A 17,073-nucleotide genomic window follows, 5' to 3' on the forward strand; every position below is an offset into this window, starting at 1 on the left:
CCCCTTCGCTAACCGGGGAAAATAAATCGATCTCGGGAGAACCCATTTTTGCCGAGACAAGGGTCCTTGTTTCAAGTACAAGGGGTCGCCTGGTACCAATAGTTCACCGTTCACGGTCACATCTTAACCCCGGTGACCATTCAGCCCTTGGCACGATAGTCACATCTTGGCATAGGATTTTGATTACCACTTAGCTTCCGGTGTCACCTCTGTTTCCCGGAGGATCCTTTTTACTGAGCTCCCTCACCACGACAAGGTAGAAAAGTAGAGGAGAAGTGCGAGGGTCTTGAGAAGTCGTGGGAAGTGCTGAAGGGCATTTCAGGTAAGCGTGAACGATGGTGCGTAGCTTTGGTTTACGCGTTATTCCCTACCAAGGGGTACATGGCAACCATATATATATGTAATTATGTATATAATTATATATACATAATTGATTTCCCTAATTTTCACCCCTTGCCTGTTTTTTTCTTTCTATGACCTGCCAAGCTCTATCTTCTCTGCAACGAGAAAAGGTGTAAGGCGCAGCATGACTCCACCTGTCCCATTCAACTTATACTCAAAGCAAGAAGACTATACACAGAAGGAGCAACTTCAGCGGCAAAGGGGCACGGAATCTCATTGTGCACTTTTCGGGTAGGGATGAGGTAGGTAAGTGGTACTAGTATGTCGATGTTGCCTGGGTGGTTTCCTTCTGTGTGCTTCTCCAGCAAGAAACGGATGCACCCGAAGGATTGATCTTGGAAGAATCTACTTATTTCCTCCTCACTTCCTTGGAGAGCAAATATGGATTAATTGCGCGTGTTTGCTTCCACCAAACTTCCCATATAGGAAGTTTGAAGCATCATTCACTCAGTGATTCCATTAAGATCCATTACCATTAATCCAAAATGAAACTGCTCCGCCAAATTCACCAAGAGGCTGGTCGCTGATATACACCATAACTACCACCTTGACAGAGCTAGGCTCAAATCACCCCAACGACGGCCCCGGGGACTCCAAGTGTGTTCCAGCGTGTATCGGTCAGTAGCAGTTCGCTCTTCACCGAGAAACTGTCTCGAGACTACTACCTAAGATGCAGGTATTATGCCTGCCACGGGGCCCAAATTACTTAATCGGACGCCTCGGGGGCGCCACTCCCCGTATAGTAAGCGATCCGTGCCAGGTTGCTGACGATCCCTGAGGACGAGATATCTTGTTGTTTGATCAGCACGTGGATGAAGTTTACCAGATAACCCTAGGTCTTTGACGGCATCAGGTTTGTTTAGTGATCTAAGATTCCAGGATCCAATAGCGGAGTCATTCTTCCGTTTGCGCGGTTATTTCCGTTGTATCAACCCTGCCCGAGGGGGCTCAACCTGGTTCTGTACATGATGTTTGGTTTTTTTGGTGAATGACGGCTTGTAGGCCGAGGGCAATTGCATTAGACTCCGTTGACGTAGGGTGGGATCAGGTAGAATGTAGTATGGTGAAGTTATCCCAACTAAGCTGGGCGTCCACTTTTACTCTTTCCCTACTTTCCACGATCGCTGGTTCTTTTACTGAGGATTGTACGTTACCTCAAACCCCCCTCCTTTACCTGGGCTTGGGACGTGGTGGAGTCACCGCTGGAGTGGAAGTTACACTTTTGTGCTCTTCCTGCTTCAAATAATGCTCTGCCTCTGAATGTTGTTAACCTAGATCCCCAGAATCAATTTTTTCCATTAAAGTCCAACCCTAAAATGAAGGCGTCTGATATCCTCTTTCCCCCTCCAGCTTGCCGGCTGGGATGTCTTGCATGATATGAAAAGCCACGGAGGGCTGAACTGAGGCAAAGTCGGTAGAATAACGAAGATAAAACCGGACATTTCGGAAACTCTGTTGTTGATGTCAATGGAGTGGGAATTGAAACGGAGTTTGTCATCGAATATTGCTCCCAGGTCTTGAAAGGGGGTCAGTAGTGAAAGAGGTTGTCCACTGAGAAAATAGTAAAAGGATATTGGGGACGGTTTAAACGAATAGCACATCCAAAAACGGACCAGAGTATCAAGGTTGGACTCCAAGAGAGTACAGTCAACCGGAGATGAAGCAGAAGCAAATAATTTAAGGTCATCTGCGTAAGGCAAGCTGGGGCAGGTGAGGGTGGAGGCGAGGTTATTGATTAAAAACAGGACGAGTAGGGGGCGAAGTATAGAACGTGATGAGTAATCATGAAAAGAAACTCTGCTGGAACGGTATGAGAAATAGGAGGAAAACCAGGAGCTGATTGAAGGGGGGAAGTTGAGTAGAGAGAGTTTGGAGAGTAGAATATTATGGTCAACGGTATCAAAGGCTTTGGAGAAATCCCTATAAATAGCATGTACTTCCTGTCCTAAATTAAAGCATTTATTAACGAGGTTGGTAAAGACCAGGAAAGACCATGTTGCTCTATGATAATGAGATGACTGAAGCGCGCGGTCAACCAGTTGTTGATGTATCTCTCGGGGATTTTGGAGCAAGAGATGGGGCGGTAGTTCACAGCAAGAGCAAGGTCTCCACTCTTGAGGATAGGGATGATAAGACCCCTGAAAATAGCATTCTTCTAGACTACGTTCTGGATTATACAAATGGGGAGGAAAATGTGTTTGCTACAGTTAAGAAGGAAAAGATTAGGAAGCCCACCAAGGCCAGGTTCGACATTGGTGTCAAGATTATCAGTGAGGAACTCAACTAAGGAGCGCGTAAGGAGAGGAATTTTGACAGATTAAGAGGCGTAGAGGGTGGAGAGGTCGAGGGAAAATACACGGAAGAGAATTAGGAGGATTGTTGTGGCGAGTTAGCAGTAGAGTCAGCAAACCTGATAGAAAAATGGAAAAATTGGGTGGAATTACGGGAATAGCGGGTGTGGGACCAAAACAACAAGTATCTTTTATGCGCTTTTTTTATCACCAACTGGAGCGCATAGAGATAAAGTGAGCAAGGTCTCACTGCTGCATGTTTCAGGCGAATGTTATTAAGGATCTCCGTTGTGAACCAAGTTGGGTACAAACGCATGCAAGTAGGGGAAGAAGGGACATCCAGGAGATGGGATTGGACAGGATGTTGTAAAAGATGCTAAGAGCTCGATCACACGTTGAGTTGCATAATATGTGTACCCAATTGATAGACGCTAAGTTGAGTTGAGACCATGAAAGTCGCGGAGTGTACGTTTTATTGCAATTAGGACCCCACCGCCGGTGGACTTACATGGTGCATCCTGGTCCCTGTGACAACGGAGAGCCAGCTTTCGGAGATACAGATGGCCTAGTATTGCTGAGCCAGCGCGGATAAGTTGAAGGTCCTCGACTTGGTTCTTGAGCCCCTAACTTCTCTATCTAGTGTGTCCCCACGTACTCGAGGAGGGCGATCAGACCCGAGTCTGCAAGGAACTCATCTGAAGTCGCTCTGCCACGAAGCCTCACCGGAGGTTATCTGGTACCATGGGAACCGGGATGGCCCTCTGAGAGCGTATGCTCCAGGAGAAATCCTGGAGGATGTACTCTCGGCCCGGTTATTTGCGGTTGGCCCCCTAGTGGGAGTTTCATGGTGGTTGTGGTTATGCCTATATCGCGGGCAGAGCTCCTCGGAGCTCACGCGTGGAGTAGCGTTTTACAACTCGGGCGCCGTACCCCTTAGTTGCGGCAGAGGTGTTAGATAGGCCTCGCATCCACTGGTATGGATGCTGAGCCTGCACTCAGTATAAACCAGGACCGCTGTGCTTGCATGGCGGGGCTCTGATTGTAGTCCCAAAATCAATCCGTGTCCGAAGAGGACCGTGGGATTAAGCCTTTACGGCAGGTACTCACGTTAAACCCCCCAGGACTTTCTATCTAGTGTGTGTTGTGTGGGTTGTCCTAAGATTTACCCGCGAGTTGGTACCCTTGTATGGCTCGATAAGCACACTTTCAGACCAGAAAGAAGCATTGCCGATGACGCCAAATTTGTGAGGTTAAGTTGCGTTGGCTTTTGTCAGTTTGACACAGGACAGAGAGGAAAGTAAATTGCAAATGAAACAACTCAGATTTTGAGACCTGTTGCATAGACTCCTGAGGTAGTAGGGAGCGAATTTTCAGAAGCCAAAGTCTCATTGAACGAATAGACCTAAGCCACCGGGAACTGGTAGATAGCGATGACTTGGTACATAGATAGTGGCATTTTTGGCACTGATCCACTAATGCAGTTCACGTTTTCGAGGGTATTTAGTGATTGTGCTGAATCGATAGAAGGAAAAGTAGTAATAGCTGAAGCCGTCGTAGCAGGAGAGATAGTTGGGTCTGACAGCGTGGAGTCATGACAGGTGTTGCAGCGATAGGATATGTTGTTGGTAAATTTTGTTGGAATCTCCAAAAATACTGCAGGGGGATGCCTAGGTTCGTTATAGTGCGCGCATCGGATATCATAAATTGGAGAAGACCAACGTAAGCATGAACAGTGTGAGTTGAGTCCTCGGGTACTAGTTATTGCTTCTCCCTTTTCATTGGTTTTTTTCTTTAGGTCTTCTAAAATGTCGTCTTTTTGGCACGTTGTATGGAGTCCCCTAGGCATAACCTTGATATGCCAGTTGTTTTTGCCTTCATATGTGTTCCATGTTTGACTTTTTCGAGGGGGCCCTGTAGTCATCCGCGTTTTCAGTATGTACTTTCCAAACATTGTTGTTCAGAGCAATTATTGGATACTCCTTTATCATGGCTACCGAAGGCTTTTGACTTTCGGCGGATTTTTCGATTTATCGCTTTTCGTGGGACTTTGTCTAATGATTTCCAGTGACGAGCCTGCCTTTCTTTTCTTAGACGCTCTTCTTGTTTGCAGTCAGTTTCCCCTGCCAATTCTTATTCATCAGTGTGGGATACCCGTAGGACCTTTTACACGTACTACAGTCTCCCACTTGGTTCCTTTCAAGTGTTCGACTACAAAACAAGAGAACGCCGCCCGACCGCCAGGCGTCTAGCTTGCACTACTACAATGTGTAATCAGCTCTTTTTTCGGAATAGGTCACAAATGTTGTCATATTTTGTGCTCTTATCATTTTCGAAGCAGCCTCTCAGCTTTTTGAGCTTTTAGCATAGACTCCAGTCGTTTCTAAGTTGGAGGTTTTGTGTTACGATGTTTTTCGGTTTAGAAAAAAATCCCATTATTCGACGATAGTGCGACGGATTTGTAAACCGATTCAGCACTTTCGGGAAGAATATGCCTTCGAATGAGCTGAAAATATTTAAGCTAAGTAAATGCGAAAGGACATAGCTGAAAATATGTGTAAAGAAGGGTTTTCCGAGTTTTCCAAATCTAGGATGCCCCTTGATTTGTTGCTATTTCTGAACGAAGTTTGCCTACTATCTAGAGCGGAGAGAGACGTTCGGAGCTCTCTCCCTTCTGAGCTACACGAAATATATGAATCATACGAAACCGATAATAATATCTTGTTCTCGCCAAGAGGCTAACCCACACTATGCCTTCACTCTGATCCTAATTCGCCTATTAACACGTGGTGGCGTTGTTTGGTCCAAGTAGCTCTTTCAAGTGTCCATTCCCGTGATATGCTAGGATATATCGCTTCCAAACACGATTAGGAGTCACTTCATAGTTTGCTGGCGATCCCTTTGTATCGGACGAGTCCCTTTTTGTGCGTTATCCAGTCAATTGTGATAGTGGGAAACTGCGTACTTACTTGAACCCCGGCATTAGTAGTGACTTAGAAACACAGACTCTGTTAGCACATTGCATCGCCGGCCCAAGTCGTATGGTCTTCCCCTGGGCTAACCACGTGAAATTGTGTACTTAGTTAATTTGCTGTGATTGTAGTGACTTAAATTCATTGGGAAGAATGCAAAATCATTTAGGAGCATCCAATTTAAAGGATGGCCTGTCGTGCGATGAGTTGTTCCTATCCAGCGAAGGACTTACATACAAGTGAGTAGCTTCTGATGTTTTTAGCTTGTTCTCACCGATGTTGACTGGGAGACTGTAATTTTATCCACTATATGTCCTTCCAGTGATTTCCTCATCCTTCCTGGATACATAGACTTTGCGGCCGAAGCGGTAGATCTATCCTCGCCATTGACTAAGAATATCACATTGAAAGCGCCCCTGGTTTCGTCGCCTATGGATACAGTTACAGAAGCGGACATGGCTATTGCCATGGCGGTAAGTTGATGTGGAATCCTTTTTTGAGGGGGGGCGTGCGTTTCTATGGTGTTTTGTTGTTAAACAATAGATAACAATAGACGCGTGAGAGTACAAATAGTAGGCACTTTCGGCAATATGAAGCGAAGTTTGCTTAGCCGCACTACAATTAATTGTCAAAATATCGAAATGTTTTGAAGTGTTCTTTCTGTCCAAATCCAACCCCTCCTGCAAAATTGCTGTCTTTAAGTCCATTCCTGCTAAATACTGCCGACGATTTGCGTAAACAGCTCTTGCTGAAATGCCTCAAAACATTTTCGATTGGACTAAGGCCTGAACATCTGGCTTTCCAGTAAAGAAAAAATCGTATTGAAGGAGAGGGAAATTTTTTTTTGACGTTTGTCCTACATGGACTCTGTCATTGTCCACATCCATGTTCAACAACTTGGCGTTACTCTGTTTAAATATTTCCAGACTTTCTGCGATGTCTAGTTTATGGACTTTATGTATTTTTTGTATAATATCCACGTTGTTCCATGAAATATTATGGTCGCTGTCTACTATGTGTTTTGCGACTGCAGACCGTGCCGTAGTTGTTTTTTTTTTGTCGCTAGTTGCGCTTGTTTCGTATGTTCCCCGAATCGTGTCGGTGCTGTACCCGTTTTTTTTTCGCGGTGTCTTTTATATAAGCCAGTTCTTTGATATATCTCGATCTGGTTAGGGGGATGTTTAGCATTCTATGTATCATGCTGTGGAAGACCGTGAATTATGCTGGAATAAATGGAAAGAACTGCTAGGAATCGCTCGTTTGGTGGATGTGGGCGCCCTGAATATACCGAACTCCCAGTTTCTAATTATTTTGATGTCCAGGAAAGGTATTTCTTCCATTTGTTCAGTCTCCATGGTGAATATAATATTTTCATGAAACTGATTGACTTTTTCTAGCAATCCATTCAACAGCGATTTGTCCACGGTGGTTAGTACATCATCAACAAATCTAACCCAAAAAGAGGGCATTATCCCACCTTGCTCCATTAGTTCCTCTGGACCTGTCTTAAATGTTTCGCTTAGTAGAGGGGAAAGTCGGCTACCTATTGCCGTGCCTGCGGTGGCTTTGTAGTATTCATTCCGGAAGGTGAAGCCCATAGTGTTTTACGTAGGCACCTGTCGTGAGACTTAATCCTTAATGACCACAATCAGAGCCCCGCTGAGACAAGTCACAACGGTACCAGTCTATACCAAGTGCATGGCTTAGCATTCATACTGGTGGATGCAGGAATTACCTAAATTTCTACCGAACTATGGAGTACGGCAGCCGTGTTGATACGCAACACCACGTCGAGGCCCGAAGGTCTCTTCTCGCTTGAGCACAACCACCATGAAACTCCCACTAGGGGGGCCAACCGCAAATAACCGAGCTGTCCTCACATACAACAGGAGTTCACCCGAAGTATGTGAGTCCAGGGGCTTTCCCGGTTCCCATGGTACCAGTATACCCCTGGTAAGGTTTCGTGACCAATTTGCCACTTCAGATGAGTCCCCGTGCAGACTCGGGTCTGATCGCCCTAATTAGGTCTTTGGAGCATTCGCCTACTGAATCACGGCAGGCAAACCAAAGTAATTACAGCGTCTCCCGGTGCCACCACTATGGAGGTTCTCCTCGACCACTTGGTTTTGGTTTGGCCGATAGGGTTGCCGCCCCATCTTCCTCACCGCCACCTCTGCGCACCTCATTCCGGAAGGTGAAAATTTTTCATTCAGATTTTATCTAATACTAGCATTAAGTCATCATCTCCAACGGTGCAACAACCAGTATCCGGTCTAGGCCTGCCCTAATAAAGAAATTCAGACTCTCCGATTTTGCACCGCAGTCCACAAATTCGATATCCCTAAAAGCTGTCTGGCGTCCTGACCTACGCCATCGCTCCATCTCATGTAGGATCTGCTTCGGCTTCTTTTTCTACCATCGATACTGTTCGTGTAGACTTTCCGGGCTGGATCATCCTCCTTTATACGGATTAGCTGACCCGCTCACCGCAACCTATTGGGCCGGATTTTATCTACAACCAGACGGTCGTGGTATCCCTCATAGATTTCGTCATTACAAAGGCTACGGAATCGTCCATCCTCATGTATGGGGGGCCAAAAATTCTTCGGAGGATTTTTCTCTTGAACGCAGACAAAAGTTCGCAATTTTTTTTGCTATGAACCCAAATCACCGAGGAATACATAAGGACTGGCATACACAAGGTAAGGTTTTGAGCGAAACAGTTTTTATCTATCTATTGATAGCCAACAACCGTGCGCGGATTTCATCGTCATAGCTGTTATCGGTTGTGGTATTCCACCCTATATAGGAGAAATTTTCAACAGTCTCAAAGTTGTAGTCTGCTATCTTCATTGTTTTCGTTTGACCAGTGGGATTTTGTTGGTTCTTTGTTCTTCGGACGCCTGCTCGATCTAGATGAAGGTAGACTCTACATCTCGGGTTGTTGTTAGTTTAGGCCAGTAGTGGACTTGAAGAGGATGGTGCCTTTCGTATTTACATCTGCATTGCGAATCACTTTCTCCAGGGCCAAGTAGAAGAGGACGCATGATAGGGCATGCCCCTGTCTTAGACCGTGGTTGATGTTGTATGGTCTCGGGAGTGATCCTGCTGTTTTCATCTAACCTCGCACATTAGTCAGGGTGATTGGACAGATAATGCCTCGTTGCCAGTTGTCAGGTATTAATTCGCTGTCCCACACTTTGAGCATCAGTTGATGAATCGCTTGGTGTATTTGGTCGCCTCCATATTTAACCATTTCGGCTGTAATTCCATCCGCTCCTGGTGACTTATGGTTTTTAAGCCGGTGGATTGCGCGGACTTTTTCTTCTATGCTTGAGGTTGGTAGCATTTGGACGTTGTCTTCAGTTGGCGGGACCTCCAACTCGCCGATGTTCTGGTTATTCAACATGCCTTCCGACTTCTTTTCGCTCTCAAAAATTGTTTCTCGATGTCATGGCCACCGGGATTCGCACTTGCAAGTTGCTCCGCCACAACACTCCATCCCGAAATGAAACCAAAGGGGGTTTCAGCAGGGAATCAGACGCACGGCTCCCTTAACTCGGCTGCCGCAAGTCAAAACGAATACGTCGTGCGCCTCTCGTCCTGGTTGCATTTTCTTTGTGGACGAAGGGCTTTAGTGGAGCCAGTTTGACCGTGCCTCCGATGTTGAGAGTATAATAATGTCGGCCTCGCTCGAGGACTTCGAGGGGGCCCTCATAAGGTGGCTGCAGCAGCTTTCGAGGAGCGTCCGTCCTAATTAGGACATGCGCACAGGATTCGGGATCCCTGGGCACGTCAATTAGGTTTTTCGTATGGTTGGGGGCTGGTGGCAGCTTCAGCATTGGCATTGCGTCATTGAGTAGACACAATAGAACGGTAGCGTTGAATACCGAGCTAATGTCGAGAACAGGGTCGCTGGGGAGTCTCAGGATGCCCCCATGTACCAGCTCCGCGGAACTTGCAAAATTCTTCTCTTCTGGCTGCCCGAAGGCCAAGTAGAATAAGTGGCAGGACCTGGGACCATTATAGTAGCCTTCAGCGTCCTGTGTCACCTTTCGCATCCCATTGGACTGCGGGTGGTATGCGGTTGCCCGTAGACCTAAGTCCCTCCCAGGCTAGTGATGGGATGGCGACACCGCCACTGAGATTCCTGTAGCCAAGGGTGCGTTGTGGAATTAGCTCATCGCATAGAGTTTGCATGAACTGGTCGATTGCGGCTTTGAAGTGGTGGGTGGGAGCTGGGGAAATGGATATTATTTAGTTGTCTGCTTAGGTGCTGCTTGATAAGTTTCCAATTTGGCCTAATGGGCCTAGCTGGGTAGTTGTTTAGGATATGCGGAATCCTAAGTCCACATGCACATGAAGGCGGACCGGACCTAAACAACTACCCAGCTGGCGATGGTAGCCGACCAAAAAGGAAGCCAAGGACACGTTGACAGGACTCAGTGGACGCAGATCCCAGATTCTAAGATTTTCTGATTGAAGGACGCGCCGTTTGGATCGAGATAACTGGAAGCGATGCATCCGGGAGGCCAGGGCTCGATTTGGGCGGTAGCGCCTTTGAGGAATCTGCTTTGATATTTGGATAAGCTCTGCTTTAGTCTTACTGCGCCATCTTCTCTTCTCTCTCACTATCTTTCCTTTTTAGGGGGAGTTCTCTCCTTTGTTTTCTCATCTCTTATTTCTTTAACCACCGCCTGTGTTTTTAGCAACTTGTCCTTCCTTGGAAACTGCCAATTTTCGAACACTTCATTTATTGGTAATGCCGAGCACGGGGCCTGAGAGCTCCCTTTTCTAAGAGAGGGTATAGTATACCAAATGGTACCTACATTGCGATAACTCCTTGCTTCAGATATTTTGACGATTCGAACTAATGTGGAAACCATGGTTATTTGAGCCTTTTTCTGATCCGCTACAAAAAAGTCAATATCAACTTTCATCATCTTTCGTCAACCTTCCATTCTAGCTCTGTGGTGGCATTGGTATTATCCATCACAACTGCACCCCTGAATATCAGGCTAATGAAGTACATAAAGTAAAAAAGTACAAGCATGGTTTCATCCGTGATCCCTCGGTTCTTTCACCCGACAACACAGTAGCCGATGTCCTTATGGCGAAAAGTAAAAACGGCTTTACTGGCTATCCAATTACAGCCAATGGAAAATTAGGTGGCGTTCTCTTAGGCATTGTAACCTCACGTGATATTGATTTTCGTGAAAATCAACCCCAATTGAAATTGGGTGAAATCATGACAAAAGTTGATGAACTAATCACAGCACCAAGTGGTGTAACATTACAAGAAGCCAATCATATCCTTGAGAAAAGTAAAAAAGGAAAACTGCCAATTGTTAACGATGCAGGTGAGCTTGTTGCATTGATTGCCCGAACTGACTTGAAGAAGGCTCGAAGCTATCCAAATGCTTCAAAGGATAGCAATAAACAGTTGTTGGTGGGTGCAGCGGTGGGAACACGAGAAGAGGATAAAGAACGTCTTGCACTTCTTGTCGAGAACGGAGTTGATGTAATTGTCCTAGATTCATCCCAGGGAAACTCAATATATCAGATCAAGATGATCAAGTACATAAAGAAGACTTATCCTTTATTACAAGTTATTGGTGGCAACAGTAAGTATTCCTTCCAGGTGACCATTTATATATTCTGAGCCTATATTTCGTTGCAGTTGTGACACGTGCCCAAGCGAAAAACCTCATCGACGCCGGAGTAGATGGCTTGAGAGTTGGCATGGGAAGCGGATCAATTTGTATTACCCAAGAAGTCATGGCCTGCGGGTGTCCTCAAGCCACAGCCGTCTATCAAGTGAGTAACTATGCTAGACAATTCGGTGTCCCTGTAATCGCGGACGGTGGTATCCAATCGGTGGGGCATATCATGAAAGCTCTGGCGCTTGGTGCATCAACTGTGATGATGGGATCACTGTTGGCAGGGACATCTGAATCCCCCGGGGAATATTTCTTCTCAGACGGTATTCGTCTGAAGAAATACCGCGGTATGGGCAGCTTAGAGGCCATGGAACGCAGAGATGCTAAAGGATCGGCTATGAGCCGATACTACCATACGGATATGGATAAATTGCGTGTTGCTCAGGGAGTTAGTGGTAGCATTGTTGATAAAGGATCAGCACTACGATTCCTACCATATATTGAATGTGGATTACAACACAGCTGTCAGGATATCGGAGCAAAAAGTATAGATGAATTGAAGTAAGTCCAATTTGATCCTCTGTTGCTGGTATTTTCATTTTAATCAACTCTTCTTGTTTTTTTTTATTGTTCCTAATTTCAGGAAAATGATCTATTCTGGTGAACTCCGTTTCGTTAAGCGTACACATTCCGCCCAAATTGAGGGAAATGTTCATGGTCTATTCTCGTATGAGAAGCGTCTTTTCTAACAGTCGGCGCTTGCATCATCCACTGCACTCCCTAATGCCAGCGCTATAAGACGACAGAATAATACCATAGAAAAAAGGACATCGGCATCCCAATCGATCTACAGTGCTGGTCGTTATCAATATTTGTAAATCTACTATTTTAGGGGGTCTTGCTTCCTTTTTTTTTTCGTTCCTTTCAGTGGATGCAATTATGGACTGTATATAACTACTATGATAAATGATAAAGATACGGAAATGGTCATGTACAACCTAGCAATAGTGTAGGCAATTTTTTCACACTCTCTTTCCGCCGTTTCATTCCTTGCTTCGGTATTTGTTAAAGGCTTCCCTTTTCCCATACTTTATTTTCTCCTTTCATTCTATTTATCACATTTTTATAACTTCATTTCTCCAACACTTACCTCCGATTCCCCCGTCCATCTTTTTTTCAGCTCTCATTATTCACTCGAACTGCCTCTGTAAAAGACCCTTACCTATCTTCCAAACGTCCTCAACTATCCTCCCCTGACCTTTATCTCCAAGAAGCTAGAAGCAACATAAAAGGGAGTATAGGAAGCATTGTCGAGATCCAGTGTTCCCTGATTTCTACGTTCCCCTAGGTCTAAGGTGTTAATTAGTTCCCTCTAAGGGTCTATGCATTTCTTAGTTATTTGGAAAAGAGAAAAAAGAAGAAGAAAATTACAATCTAAGGTAGTTTATATAAATAAATGTTCTTACTATGCTGAAGGACTCTGGTGTCCGGAAGCAAGCTGTGAATGAAAAGATGTTGACATCTTTGATAGTATGTCTTTTTCGGTTGTAAAAAATTGATATAATTTTGTTTTGCGTGAAAGAAGGACCAGTATTTGATAAAGCTCGCTTTCAGCAATTTAGGCTTTGTTTTACTTGGAAAATTTCTTATGATTTGCTTCCAGGACATGCTTTTCGGGTAGGAAATTAACAGGGAAGAATGGTAGGTGGGTAGGTGAATGCATACAGTGTTGGGACCCCCGGTTCGGTACGTCGTGGGTCTACCAACTAAACACCTCCCCATCGTCAAAGAGCTAGCCTGGAAACCGTTTGTCACATTACTTCGGGCTAATCCCTGAACTCTCCTGCCTTGCGGAGCCTTCAAATCAGGGAATTCCTTTCACCAACGGGAGGGGAGAGGAGGAAAGGAACTGTCAATTCACCGGTCGAGCTCTATCTTCTTAGCAACGAGAAGGACCCAAACGTAACGGGCAACACGGCTTCACCTGTCAGCAATCCTCAGCATCTCTTCGACAATGTTGTCTGGAAAGAGATCTCCTGTGTTTAAAAAGAGGTACTGACGAACCCCATCCCATCTTCCGTAAAAAAAAAGTATGATAGGGGGGTCGTCTACAACTACATTGCAAAACACACAATCCGGAGATCGCGCCTTTCCCAATCTTGTGTAGGTAAGACTGAAAACTTTCATGTCCACTTAAAAATTGGGTAAGGAAATAGTCAGTCTCACCATGTTTGCGATTTAGCCACGCACCAAGTTGCCAATGAGCCGCGCAGTCCATCTGCGTCTAGTTTCATTTTGCAAAGAAAGCTGCCACTCGTCTAGAGTGCGTTGTCGTTCTTCACAAGCAACTACCTCCCTTGCCCTTGCATATGGTTTGACGCTCCTTAGCAAAAAGGGCAACGGAGATCACTCCGACGATCACCATCACGGCCGGTTCAGAGACAGTGGGGTACGCACACGCCATCCAGAAAGCTCCCCGTCTCTGTACCTGCGTGAGACGTTTACGATATACCTCCTTGCCAAGAGCGTCAGCCTGTACCTCTGCGCCATTGAGCAGGACAGACTGCGTTTGACTCATTAGCGGACGTCGACTGCTAGACGTAGGACAACCAATATATGCCATTACTTAACACCGAAACTGCACCTGCAGCCTTGTTCGCTGCTGCTTTGATTTGCTAAAAAAAACTCATCTTTGAGTCAAGAGCCAGCCCGAGGTACTTTACCGCTGGTTTTGAATCGATTATCGACTCGCCGAACGATATGGGATGCAGGGTCGGAATTCTCTTTTTAGTCAGGATGGCTACTTCGGTTTTTTTCCAGTGCAAGGTTGAAACCGTGAGTAGTCATCCATCCGCTTACTCGTCGCATTAATCTACTTTGTGCCTGTTTGACAGTGCGTCCAGCAACAAGCGCCGCCTCATCATCTTCATAACTGACCAGGCGTGACTCTTCTGGTATCGCTCATAGATTTCGTCGCTACGGAATAGTCCATCCTCATGTGTAGGGGGCCAAAAATTCTTCGGAGGACTCTTCTCTCGAACGCGGCCAAGGGTTCGTTATCCTTGATACTGCGACAAATACACTTGGCCCCGGCCACAAAAATAGTCGGAATGGCTGGTTTGACGATGAATGTAAGCTAGCAACGGGACGGAAGGACCCTTCATATCGGGCAATGCTGCACTCTCAAAGACCCCGGGCACGCGCGGAAACTTATCATGAGTTCCATCGAGCGGAGAAGCGACATCACAGACGGGAAAAGGAAACCTGGAAAAACCAACAAGTAGTACAAGGAACAATCGCACCAGGCGTGGAAGTTTTACCAACAAGTCGGCAGGATGAGCCTTATACATCTCAATGCTCATCCTGCCGAGACAAAGAGGGAAATCTGGTTTACGACAGATTGGATTTATTGGATCGATGGATTGAGTACTTTGATGGACTGCTCAACCAGCAAGCATGGAAGAAACAGTCCGCGCAATTCATCGGCTTAAAAATCATAAGTCGCCAGTAGCCGATGGGATTACAGCTGAATTAGTTAAATATGGACGTGACTAACTGCACCAAGCGGTTCATCATCTGATGCTCAATGTGTGGAATAGCGAATCAAACCCTGACGACTGGCAATGAAGCTGCAATTATAGAGGTATCACGTTGCTGCTATTTTGCTAGGGCGGACAGCCTCATATGCCCAGACCATCATCGACCCTCATACCAAAGAGGCTTCACTCCAGGCAAATAAGCAACAGATCAGATTTTCTCTCTGGGGCAATCGATGGAAAAACTGTTGGCATATGACCATCAGTTGCACCATCGACTTTAAGATCGTCTGTACACGACCAGGGAGAGAATTCGGTATCCCGATGAAATTGATAAGGCTGATTAGGCTGACCCCGACTAATGTGTGATGCCAGATAAAAGCAGCAGGATCCCTCTCGAGACCATTCAACATCAACAACGGTCTAAGACAAGGCGATGCCCTATCATGCGACCTCTTTAACCTGACCCTGGAAAAGTGATCTGCGATGCAGATGTTAATGCAAGATGCATCATCCTCTTCAAGTCCAACCAACTACTGGCCTACGGTAGGGCTCCCAGCCGATGACAATTGAAGGCGCTGTCAGAGAATGGAATATGGACATGGGCGTTTCCACAAGTGTAGCGAAATCCAGAGAAATTGGACGCAGGAAAGCAGAACTTTCGGTGGGAGGTGAGGACAAGCTGGTAATCCCACTGGGATCCACACTGAACGCTGGAGACTTTTTAGTTCACGGCGGTTTTAGCCTGCAGCATGCCGAAGCTTCTTCCTATCTCCTACCGGCAAGGGTGGCGAAGTTGCAGGGCTGTCTTTATATATTTCTGATTGAAGACCCATACGGACATGCTGCAAATTTTATCCTGATGAAAAGCAGGAAGACTTGTAGAAGTATTGTGGGACATTCTGACTGGCCATAATTCCCTAGCGGGGCGTATGTTCAGTATGGGAATCATCCTGTAATGACGACGCCTACGGACACATCTGACATCAGATTCTTAGTGCCGATGTGCTTCAACTGCTGGGGGTAGCACCACATCCGCTAACGGAAATCCTGTGATACATAAACTAATCCGGGGTATACCGTTAGACAAGAGAATCGAGTACAATGGACCACTAAGGTTTGAGTGCTGAGAGGCTTTGTCTCCCCCCGCTGAGGTCTGTGTGAGACCCAGATTTTTAAAGAGGCAAACGAGGTGACTATTTTTTTTTTATTGAATACCTGGCAATGCGGTAACTTGTATATCTGAATGTTTCGAAAAACAATTTACAGGAATCTGTCAATGAAATGGGTCTGGGTCCGAATTATATTTTCCAACAGGACAACGGCCCCAAACTTACAGCTCATATGGTACGTCAGTGGCTACTGTATAACGTTCCAAAGCAGCTGTATTCACTTCTGTTTTTTTTACGGGTTATTCTGAGTTCATTCAAATAAGTGCAGTTTATAACGTTTTGAAACGTCATACGATGAAGTATGTCGCCTAGTGCAGGTACTCAAGATGGAAAAAAAGGAGGAGATGGCCTTCCGCTCCATGTGCCGCCGTCGCTTGGCCTTCTCAGATCTCAGACGAAGATACTTTAGAAAGGTTTTCTCCAATAAAGAATCTCGGGCCATTAAATAGGGGATTTTAGGCAACAGTGCATGGGGTTTAACAAAAGATCAGGATACATGGAGCTATGGCTCCTCCCTCAATTCGAACTGAACTAACACGCTAACTGGCCATTTTAAGTGGAATCCAAAGGATATTTTCCAATAAAATCAAACACGTTGATTAATTGAAAGGTGTTCTCCAGTCAAAATTAGCCATGATTCAAACCATGGTTTATTCAAAACTGTAGATGTCACTGTCAACTAATAAACGGTACTTCGCCATTATATACATACCGGTTTATGTCGGTAATGCAGTACCGTTATAAGCGGTTTGAACACCCGCTATATAACGGGAATTTACTGAATCATGGCGATATTGCTGGGAAACTGCTCAATAAACGTGAATCGGGTCCTCCATCAGAGAAACGAGCACAATGACAGGGAAAGAGTTTAAGTTACTTTTCGTTGTAGTGGAAATATCTTCTGTATAATAAAAGGTACCGTAGACGAGGAGACATGGTTGCTTAACTGTAATTTATTTTGTTCCACAGCGTATGCGGTTTGTTTGACATTAAATTTTGAGGTCTTGGATAGTTCTGGTGCTTTTAGTGCGAGCGCATTTTGG

The 17,073-nt window shown here is 45.6% G+C and overlaps 1 protein-coding gene across 1 annotated transcript; it reads left to right on the forward strand.

The window, feature by feature from the left end:
- Positions 1–5,402: 5,402 nt before the first annotated feature.
- LOC119660834 (inosine-5'-monophosphate dehydrogenase) lies at positions 5,403–12,940 on the forward strand. Its single transcript, XM_038069703.1, has 5 exons — positions 5,403–5,901; positions 5,985–6,135; positions 10,629–11,286; positions 11,343–11,883; positions 11,966–12,940. Exons 1-5 carry the CDS (start codon positions 5,816–5,818, stop codon positions 12,069–12,071), a joined length of 1,542 nt encoding a protein of 513 aa, XP_037925631.1. The 5' UTR covers positions 5,403–5,815; the 3' UTR covers positions 12,072–12,940.
- The last annotated feature ends 4,133 nt before the right edge of the window (positions 12,941–17,073 follow it).

The sequence above is a fragment of the Hermetia illucens genome, chromosome 7 (genome assembly GCF_905115235.1).
Source record: "Hermetia illucens chromosome 7, iHerIll2.2.curated.20191125, whole genome shotgun sequence".
Taxonomy (NCBI): Eukaryota; Metazoa; Arthropoda; class Insecta; order Diptera; family Stratiomyidae; genus Hermetia; species Hermetia illucens.

What these genes read in the sequence shown, in the direction of transcription:
- LOC119660834 (XM_038069703.1), top strand. Translation starts at nt 5,816, where the DNA reads ATGCAAAATCATTTAGGAGCATCCAATTTAAAGGATGGCCTGTCGTGC. An exon ending in AGCGAAGGACTTACATACAA is followed by an intron (nt 5,902 to 5,984) that starts GTGAGTAGCTTC and finishes ATGTCCTTCCAG; the next exon opens with TGATTTCCTCATCCTTCCTG. An exon ending in ACATGGCTATTGCCATGGCG is followed by an intron (nt 6,136 to 10,628) that starts GTAAGTTGATGT and finishes CTTCCATTCTAG; the next exon opens with CTCTGTGGTGGCATTGGTAT.